This window comes from Lactuca saligna, chromosome 4 (assembly GCF_052625555.1).
Source record: "Lactuca saligna cultivar CGN05327 chromosome 4, ASM5262555v1, whole genome shotgun sequence".
NCBI lineage: Eukaryota > Viridiplantae > Streptophyta > Magnoliopsida > Asterales > Asteraceae > Lactuca > Lactuca saligna.
This window is the reverse complement of record NC_136420.1, coordinates 26151242-26162261: the sequence shown is the minus strand read 5'-3', so window position 1 is coordinate 26162261 and position 11020 is coordinate 26151242. Positions and strand designations below refer to the sequence as shown.

The window sequence follows — 11020 nt, the reverse complement described above, 5'->3', positions numbered from 1 at the left end:
CTACTAGTGTTCCACTGGAGTGTCTAGAATAGTCTGTGGTTGTCATCCATACTTTGCTAGATGACGGGGCCAACATTTGGGAACAAGGCTTGTCACATTGTCCACCTTTCACCCTTACCTCATGGTCTATATCACCTCTCAACTCATCATCCAACTCATATTTCATCTACCCATGTTTTACCCAACATATTATGTAGATATAAATACATATACAGTTTAAATCATATAAAACTTGTATAAAATCGTTCATCCAGCATAGATAAAAAATATACACATAATATACACACATAGCACGTAGTTTATATAAAATACTTCATATCTATGTGTAAGATGAAAGGGACCATGCACTCACTTGAAAAAGGTGGTGACTCGGCACTCGGACAACACTTCGTTACTCTTAACACAATTTTTCTTTGGCAAAACCTAGTATCATTACCACTAGAGTTTAGTCTAATATTCACCGAGACTAATTAATACTCTTGTTATTATTACTATTATATAAGCATGAACCAATATTTCTCAACCACTATATACAGACGAGTGCCAGACATAAAACACCGGAGGGCGAGACCATTTTGGCATATAACACTTCTGAAATCGAACAACCCTATGCGGCTATTTAAACCAGATTCTCGTACCGCGAGTGGTTAAAAAGATATTACAACGACACTTATATAACTCATAATAATAGCCCAAATACTTATTATAAGGTCCTAATAACATTACTATATTGAAACATAAGATATACTAACGATAGGGTATGCGTAGCTCACTTATAGTGGGTTTTTTTCACAAAACCGGGCTTCGTTGGACAACGTTCCCAAGGTAAAAGGTTCTTTTCTGGGGGCTTCGGGAGCCTCGGGGGTTCCTTCGGGTGCTAGGTGGTTTACCTAGGATTAGGGGGGGGGGGGGGTGAGGGGGGTTTGGGGGCTTAGAGAAAGAAAGTGAAGTTGGGAAGGTGTAAAGAATAAGGGAACGCGGTACCTCTATTTATAGGCTGGAATCCTGCTCTACTCGTCGAGTAGGGGGTCATACTCATCGAGTCCATGGCTAGGTGTCACCATCTGGTGGCTTGCCTTGGGGAGAAAGCCTTGGCGCATATTCAACCACATCACCCGATTTCACACAACACCCTGTCGATTTCTAAACCCCGTATCGTTCACATAGATGCTCTGTTTTCAATGTTCTTTATATCCACACATAGGTAAAAACAAGATCTACAACTTTCATTTAAACTCCGTCGGCTAATTCTTAACGGATCTTAAATGTAACAGTAGGAGGATATTATACTGTTAAATATCCGTGTAAAATTCATAACTTCTACATACGAACTCCATTTTCGTCTATCTTTTTATCGTTGATTTCCTATTAATGAGATCTTCAACTCTCATTAAGGTTGTGTAGGCCAAAAACCGCTCGAACTAAAATTCGAGTTTCGGGTCGTGCACTACTATGCCAAATCTTAAAAAATTCATAACTTCCTCATACGAAGTCAGATTTGGGCGTTCTTTTTTTGTATGTTGTCAGTTTAATGTATACTACAACTTTTGTTTACATAACTAAGGCTAAAAAGTCCTCTATCATAAATTCACTATTTACATCTCCCTGTATTGTGTCGGTTTTGCCGAAAAACTTTGACGGACCATAACTTCTTCGTTATAACTCAGATTTCGGCGTTCTTTATATGTACGAAACTTTTGAGACATATTCTACAACTTGGTAATGATTATTTATTCTAAATAATCTTTTGTTGAAAAGTCTTTTCGACCTCTATTATCTCTAAATTGACTAGCCCGGATCTACGGGCGTTACAGTCCATTTTCGAAGTTGGGTATTTTCTACCAAAATTCCGAAACTGCAGGGACTCACTTCGAAATTTCAACATTCTTCACAATTTTATCACCATTTCGAAACTGGACCAATTTTGGCATGTCTTCGAAACTTCAGATTTTGAAACATAAGGGTGAGGTTGACCAATAAAAGTCAAAATCGACTTCCAACCCTTCGATTATCAAACAAAAATCAATAATCGACAAGCCTCCGCACATCGAAATCAACCCATGGCTTCGAAACATCAACCTATGGCTTCAAAACATCAACCCATGGATTTTGAACTCTTCGCTTTTTGTTACTATCCCTTCACATTTTCATTCACGAATCGTCAACCAGCCATCAGACCATTCGAATCTAAAACCGATCACATACTAACATCAACCTTTCGAATATTGACTCCAAAATTGAATACCCTTTTACCATTCGGTTTTTTATCGCCACAAATACCATCCCATCACTTTGCTTTTTCAGATAACCAATCTGACCATATACACTTCGACTATCGAAATCAAATGAAACCAAACAAGCGACTCTCAAACATGCGAAATTATCATCACTTCTCAGTTCAAGATCACATAACCACTGACTTCGGTTTTACATCCATTGACAGTAATCAATCCAAAATCAAAATCATTATCAAACATATAGCCTTCCCAAATCAAAGCGTCAATTTCCAACTTCTTGTTCTTTATCAAACCCGAATCAACACAAAACTTCAAATCAACACATCAATAATGAATCCTTGAAACTCGATCCTAATTCCTCATCTGCTTACAACCATTTGACTATAAACTAAAGCTTCAAACATCGATTTCCAAAATCAAGATGAACAACCATTCATTAAAGTTATGAATCCAGATTGAATCCAAACTGAAATCAAATCAGCCTTCGATATCGCTATAGGGATTCTCGAATAATATTAACAATCGACATCCAATTCTTGACCATTCGGCCATCCCTGTAGATATGAAATAATCGAATACAATTTGACTTCAAAAAGTCAACTCAAAATCGACTTCTCTTTCAAACTCAAAATACATTCCATCAATGGGTTCGAACTAACAATACTGGAATCGAAATCACGATACTTGAATGGAATGGTTCAATCGACTATCACAACAAATCGAAATCATGATTCATCTGATTCCCTTTCCAAGCAAGAAGATTCGATTTTGATTTTTAGAAAACTCATTCAACTTCTACTGCCTGACATTTGTTCATTATCTCAAGCAATTTACTTCGATACTCAAATAGTTCATCTGATCGAGATAGATGATATGAGAAACAAATATACTGAAGAAACTATGAACAGTTTACTAACGAATGTGGGCTTGAATCAATATGAGACAAAACGAAAAGTTTTGGACTCAATCTTATACAATGTTTGATCCAACAAATTACAGGCTCAAAAGAATGTAAGAACAATAATGGATCACAATTGGGCTTTGAACTCAGATTCTAATGAATAAAAAAATAGAATTAGATTTTCATTTAAATTTGATGAACAGTAAAAGAAATTTGAGAATTTGATTTTGATTTTTGGAATTTTGATCTAAACAAAAATAATTGGATCAATCAACGGGGTTGAAATGGCTTTGATCCAATGAGGCAAATCGACCAAAAATTGAAAAACGTAAAGCACGAATTGTAATTAAGAATGTTTTGGAATCCATTTGAGAAGTTGTGGTACCTTTTTGACTAGTCGAGTTCCATTTTCAATGGACAAATCAAATTTAGAAGATTTTGGTTCTTTTGTTGGAACGAGAAGATCTCCAATTTGAACATTGTACCACCCACTATGCGTGATGTACAACTCGTTCTTCATGTTCTTCGTGTTCTTCAATGATCCAAGAACATCCTCATAAGAACCACCAATAGTTTTGAGTTTTTTGACTTCAAATTCAATGCAACCTTTGAAATTGCTGCTTTGGAACCCAAATTTGCTTCACGACAACACTTAATGATTTTTGTAAGTAAACCCGCTTGTTTTTTCGTTTAATTTTCTTATTCTTTTTCTTTCTCATCTTTTTGCATCTTAAAGATTTGATTTCATGAAACAAAACCCCACTTTCCACAACTTCAACTTTGTGAGTTTCAATCAAATCTTTTAGAGTTTGATACTTATGAATTTCTTGGATCACCGGGTTCCGTTAATGAATCATTCCTTCAAACGAATCACAAGAACATAAAATATCATCAGTTTGAACTCCAATCAAGAAAAAAACTTTTTCATCTTCATGAGATTCAACTTGAATATTCTTATCATGAACTTCAAGAACATCACATTGAACTCCGTTGTCTTGAACTTCAACAAACTTAAAAGCACGAAGACCATTTGAGTTTTCAATTAGAGAAATGTATTTCTTATTAAACAAATATCTTTCTTCTCCTTCCTCTCGATTTTTGCTAAAAGCTAACATGAGACAATAAGATCCAATCAATCAATCAATCTTTGAAAGTGGTTGAAATAATGCACCTAACACTAATCCATAAAATTGATATTCATTGACTTTGCATTTCATATATTTAACGATCACAACCCAAGAATCATACTCCAAATACCCTATGATCACAAGAACTTGAAAATTTATAGAGAGAGAAAGTGATTTTGAAAGGGTTTTCTAGAGAGAGAAAGTAAAAATCACTTGAATTCTAGTGAAGAAAATCGAATTTTGAATAGAATCAAAGTTGAATTCGATTTCTAGAATCCAAACTCTCTAAATCATGAAGATCAAAGATCAAAATGAAGAATCACCAAATCTAGAAAGCCATCATGGATCAATTCTTGATCAAATCAAGAGCAGTCGCTCTGATACTAAATGTAGTGATGTTGATTATTATAGCATGTGTGAAATAAGAAAGATCTAGTGAATCATCATACAAAATTAAGAACACATAGAGTAAATAAATCTTTTTAAGCTCATATTAGATCTTGAAAGAACATACAAAGTGGGTCTTGTACAAAATTTCTCTCTAGTCAAACACTCCAAATATTTTCTTACATAATGGGAGTCACTCGCTTCCTATTTATAGGAAAAGACTCAACTCATTTACACATACAAGAGGGTAAACCTCATACTTCACATCCAAGCGTGACTTTACCCCTAACATTCTCCCCCTCAAAGTTGTACTATGTCGCACTCAAAACTTCAAAAAATCATAACTTCCTCATACATAGTTAGATTTAGGTGCTCTTTATATGCACACTTCTCTAATTACTATTACTACGACTTGTATTTAGATCACTTAGGCTAATAAGAAACCTATCTCCAATTCATATTTTGACACACGTTGTCATTCAGGTTGAACGCGAAACTTCGAAAAATCATAACTTCCTCATACAAAGTCAGATTTAAGCGTTCTTTATATCGACAGGCTCATGAATAAGACTACTGCAACTTTAGTTAGGATTATTTATCGTAAATAATCTTTTATTTTTAATGTTATTTTATCGTTTAACGATAATTTTTATATTAAGATTTTCTACAAATATTATATACTCCAAATACTTGTCCACAAAACATGTATACAATAATTATTTATTAACTCGTAATACACATGAATAACAATTATCCTATTCAAGGATTTTGAGTTTTTGATTAAATACATAATTATTATTATTACACTTCAAACATCTAGCCCGAATTTGTGGGCGTTACAATCATCGTTTTAGATGAGGAAGTCACTAGTTGACCCCTTCATTTCTCACAAAAGGGCCATTTGACCCGAAAAACCAACTTTATTCCCTTAAAAATCATGCAACTAACTTAAGAGACTGAACGGACAAATGTGTCATACATAGTAGTGCTAATGTGTCATTTCCGCTTCTCGGAAATGTTATTCCTTAGAACTCCCTCATAAATATTCCTAGCAAAGGCATGTTGGAAAGTCGTCGATACTTCATACAAAATACTTTTCTTGGAAATGTTTTGAAAATTACAAGGAAATCCAGTTTGGCGCTAACGGAATCTATTTCGAGCAATCAGAAAGGTTTTCTTAGGAGGGTTTTTCTGAGGAAACAAAATCCCTTGGAAACTAAAGATTATTTTTGAGAAATTTTCTTGAAATTTTTTCTAGGAACCCTTGTGTATACATTATTTTGGGTGTTCTAATGAGAAATGTTAAGGCTTGGTAATGGAACAAGTTTTGATCCTGATCCGATCAAAATCCCTAACAATTGTATAGGTGTGAAGCATAGTTTTTTATCCATTTACCCGTTAACAACCCGTACCCTCTAACCCTTTTATTAAAAGGGTCAGATATGGATCATCATCGATCCGCTCAGTTTATAGCCCACCCCGTATAAATTTTAGAATTATATATCTATATTTTATACTACCTAAATTTTACTTTTAATTCCAATTGAAAGTCCAAAGAGAAAAAGTCAAAGACTAAATTGTTTTTATATAGGTCTCGAGGACTCAACTTCTAGACTTTCAATCATCTACTAAGAATCATGATGTCATTTATTTGTATTTCATCAAGCAATCACCGATTTCATTTGTATATCGATAAAGTCATTTATTAACTAGAAAAAAAAAGTTTGTAATTGCTATTCTTTATCACTGCAATCAACGGTGAAAAATAAATCAGAAGTTACTACAATAATGATTTTAATTCCAATCAAAAGTCCTCGAGTACGTAATGTGTTTTCTAAATCAACATTTGTTTTATTTGATAAATGTTATTTTAAGATTTACGAAAAATATGTTTGAGTATTCAAAAAAAATACCGGTTATAGGACGGGTTTGGATATATGTTGATTCAGTGGATAAGGGTATAGATTTGATTATTCAAAACCCTACAGGTTACGGAGCGGGTTTGAATCAGATTTTGAAATTTGTTAAAAGGGTTTGGATCAAAGTCAATTCGTTCCAAACCTGCCCCATTGTCAAGTTTAATTTTAATACCATATATGATGATGAATTTGCAGTTGCTATTTCATGGTTAATACTAAGATCGAGGTGACAAAAAGGATATCTAGTTATTTCTTCTCATCCTGAACGGCAAAAAGAGTTATCTGTTTCCTATGATCCTAGTCAAGTGTACCTTGAGTATGTACCTAAAGATGGTGTATCACGTATGTTTAATTTTGTTAGCTAAAGACTATCTCAATTCTATCTATACTCATATATTTGACCAGCAACAAAAAAGCACTCTCTTTGGGTATCCCAAATTCACGACATATATGATTAGTAGGACAAAAAATCCAAACCACAGTTTCGGATTTCTATCATTTTTATTTCTTTTCCTCCGTTTGAATGGCATTTTATGTACTAAAAGTCAGAGGACACTTTCTTACACTACAAATTCATGCTGGCCCATCCATTGGTATATAATAATTGTCCACCATCTAAGTGGAAGAACTGAGGTTGCATATTTTAGTGTAGGCACTGTGCACTACACATGATATGATATTAATTCATAATACAACTGCAAACACTCATACATAGTCCTCTCTTTATATTCCAAATAGCCTTACCCCCATCCCACCTCAATACCCTAATGTTTCTGAACGTAATCAGTAAGTGTGCAATGGCTGAACAGTGCAATGAAACCTCTGTTGCAACATCTTCTTCTGCAGCAAAGTGGTGGCCGGATGTACATTCAACTTCTCTCGGCTCCTGGACGACTGGTGGTGCTAATTTTGCAAGTAACCAGCCATGCACCAATCCTCAAGACCCTAACTCGAATTGCTCTGGTGGAGATGAAGATGTTTCTATTTCTACTTCGTTTACAACCAATGCTTCCAACAACTCTGGGCTTAGCATGGAGTCTTCTCGAGGTCTTGTAGAGAAAGCTTCCACCACTGACCTGTATGGAGAGGCGGTTTCTGATAATCATCACCTCTGGAACCAAGTTTTCATGTAAGTTATTAAACTAAAACAACTCAACACTTGATACCTAACTTTAAAGCTTTTTTAGACGTAGTCAAGTGGTTGTTTCAGTGACTCCGCTAATAAATTAGACCAGTTCGATGAAATGAAAAGCAGCTGAAATAAATATACAAGGCAAAGAATTTATAAAAATCGTACAAATACGTAGGCGAGCTATCGTCGATTTACAATAATTAAATTCGCTACAATATGTGCGAAATGATAAAAAAAAAAAAAATTATATTATACATCCTCCTATAAAAGATAAAAAGATGTTAAATCTATCGTTACAGTTTCATTTTTTATTTGGATGATTATTTAATCGTTAAACTTCCTAAAACACTCTAAAAGCAGGTAAATTTTCAAAATATTTACCGGATATAGGTTTTTTCCTGAAAATATAAGATACATATATAATCGAATGGTTTACTAGGTTTGTGCTGTTTATGCAAACAACCGGATGTACACTTGTCAATATAGTATTTTAGTTTGTTGAGAGATTTATTTAATCATAAAAAAAAAAATTATAAGGACTTACTTGCATAAAATTGGAAAAAATATAATATGATCTTTATGAAAAAACCCTTAAAAAATTAATTTATCGGTTACATGTTCATATTAATAAATTTACTCCTCATCAATTATTGCTAATGGTAATGATGAGCTCTTGATTGGTAGAGAAGGGAAAACGGAATCCTTCTCGAAGAAGAGAAACCCAAAAGGTTTTTTTAGTGGGTTCCTTTTGTTCTTTCCATTCTTCCACTTTACTTTAGCATAACCTAACATTCTCGTGTATAGTTTATGTTTATCACCTCATAATAATATGTATAACTAAAATATGTTTTTATATATTATAATACATTAAACTTGACATACATATTTGTTGTGGTAGTAATGAGTAAAGTATATACACATATAGGGGTGTAGGAACTACAGGGGAACTGCAGAATTTATCCACTCGGATGTTTGAACCAGCTGCTTGCGATTATTTGAAGAAGATGGACAGTGGATGGGAATTTTCAAGCCCAACAAATCTCCACCAATTTCAAAAGAGTTTTAATGGATTCAACGATGGCGTATTTCAAACTAAGAATCCATCTTCAGTAAGTACTTGGTCGATTGCGCCCCCAGATGTGGAAACAAATCCACAATTTGATCCATACAGCAGTCAGTTTACAGCCATCAAGAACGAACACACAGAGAGTACTGATATTGAACGTGGGGGGTTACTCCGGAGAGGATTAAGTAGTCATGGTATTGAGTATCAAGAAGAGATCAACGACATGGTTGTTGCTGATAATAACAAGTATTATTACAATGGTATGCCGGATTTGGAATGTGCTAACGGAAGGGGTTTTGTTGATTTGGTTGCTTTTGGCAGCTCTTTAAACAAGCCACCATCAGGTATTGTGAATTTGCGGGACCAAAGGAAACCAGACATCAATAGTTCTTATCAGGCAAGCTCTCTCTCTCTCTCTCTCTCTCTCTCTCTCTCTCTCTCTCTCTCTCTCTCTCTCATATACATATACATATACATATAATATACCTTAACTTTTAATATTTAACGTGTCATCACAAAAATGGCAGCCAATAAGAGGAAGAAGTAGCACACTTACTAAAGTCAATGGAAGAGGGAATGGAGTTGCTAATGATCAAGGCAAAAGAAAGAAATCAGACGACCACTCTGGATTACTAGTAAAGAAGCCTAAGGTTGAGACATCTACAGTTTCATCAACTAAGGTATCCATCAATACATTTTGTTTAAAATCTGCATTAAATTTTATATGAGATGATATTTTGAATACATATTAGATAGCTAGCTAATACATTATATGAAAAACCCATACAAGGTTCAGCTTACTAAAACAAAGCTTGGGGATAAAATAACAGCACTTCAGCAAATAGTATCACCATTCGGCAAGGTACTTTAACACATGAAAAATGATCGCCTAATCTTTCCTTGAATTACCTTTTTTTTCTTGCTACTGGAAATGTAACATCCGCTTAATTTTTCAGACGGATACAGCTTCTGTATTGTGGGAGGCTATTGGTTATATCAAATGCCTACAAGAGCAAGTAGAGGTAATATACGTTGTAATATATATTTACTTCATTACCACAAAATACAAATGAAAGTAAATTTATAGTTGTCATCAATCCCACTATATAAAAATGCCGGTTATCTAATACAGTTATTACCTTTTGCAGTTATTGAGCAACCCATACATGAAGACTAATATCATCAAGGTGAGAGGAAAAAAAATACTTAAGGAATTATAATCGGAATTGAGAAGCGCCTGAAAAACTAATTGCTTGTTTTGGATTTCAGGACACATGGGTGAGATTCGAAGCAACAGATCGAGGAGATACGAAGCTAGATCTTAAGAGTAGAGGTCTGTGCTTGGTTCCCACATCATGTACTCCTCAAGTGTACCATGAAAACAATGGATCAGACTATTGGACTCCAACATATAGAGGATGTTTCTATAGATAGAAGGATTTATATCTGTTTAACTTTGGATAGATAAGTTCAAGGCAACAACTTGTTTGGCTATTTAAGTTTTCGCAAGAATTTATCGTATATCAACGTCTTTGTCGTGAATTATATTAGTATATATATGGATTTATAGTTCATGTATAAAGCTAAGTAATCTAATCAACTATCTCCAAATGTAACACATAACATGGATAGTTGATAGTGAAATTCGTATCCTTACTTTTACTAACTTTGATTCATGTATAATCTAATGATATATAATTATAATGAACTTAAAAATGCTTTAATATGAGAATTAGATGCTTTCTTCTTTGCTTGTCTCTTAAACCAACTTTTCTATATCAGGGCCGGACTCACGGACTTACTGTACAAAAATATAAGCCTTTGCTTAGGGCCCCCAATTCTAAGGGGCCCCTTAACCCATAATTAAATTAGGGGATTGTTTATTCGAATTCTCCATTCACCATTTGACAGAAACGACAACTCGACAATTGTTATTCACTTCTTCTTCTTTCTTTGCCCTCTGAATCTAATTAACTTATTAGCAATTCCATTCTTGATTCTACCCAAAATCTCACAAAACAATTACTTCTCTGATTTTCTATTCTTCTTCTAATCTTCTTTCCGGAGATTTTTTATAAGTTGATTGATTTTTTTTTTTTTTTTGAAAAGGATGTCAAGTGTCAAGATTAATTCAATTAATTTGGTGATTGTTTTCATGAATCCTAAAACTTAAAAGGTTGAAAAGGTATGTTCTATTGTTCTTTTTCGGTTGTTGCTCTGATTCTCTATTTCACCATAACTCAGTCCATTA

The 11020-nt window shown here is 34.1% G+C and overlaps 1 protein-coding gene across 2 annotated transcripts; it reads left to right on the top strand.

Moving 5' to 3' along the window:
- The first annotated feature begins 7232 nt into the window (after nucleotides 1–7232).
- On the top strand, nucleotides 7233–10290 carry LOC145041413 (basic helix-loop-helix (bHLH) DNA-binding superfamily protein). Of its 2 annotated transcripts, none has more exons than XM_078989480.1 (7): nucleotides 7233–7700; nucleotides 8629–9166; nucleotides 9297–9449; nucleotides 9566–9631; nucleotides 9726–9791; nucleotides 9918–9956; nucleotides 10039–10290. In XM_078989480.1, exons 1-7 carry the CDS (start codon nucleotides 7339–7341, stop codon nucleotides 10201–10203), a joined length of 1389 nt encoding a protein of 462 aa, XP_078845606.1. In that variant the 5' UTR covers nucleotides 7233–7338; the 3' UTR covers nucleotides 10204–10290. The 2 variants fall into 2 exon arrangements, with proteins under 2 accessions (XP_078845606.1, XP_078845605.1); XM_078989479.1 differs by having other exon boundaries at nucleotides 7236–7700; nucleotides 9560–9631.
- The last annotated feature ends 730 nt before the right edge of the window (nucleotides 10291–11020 follow it).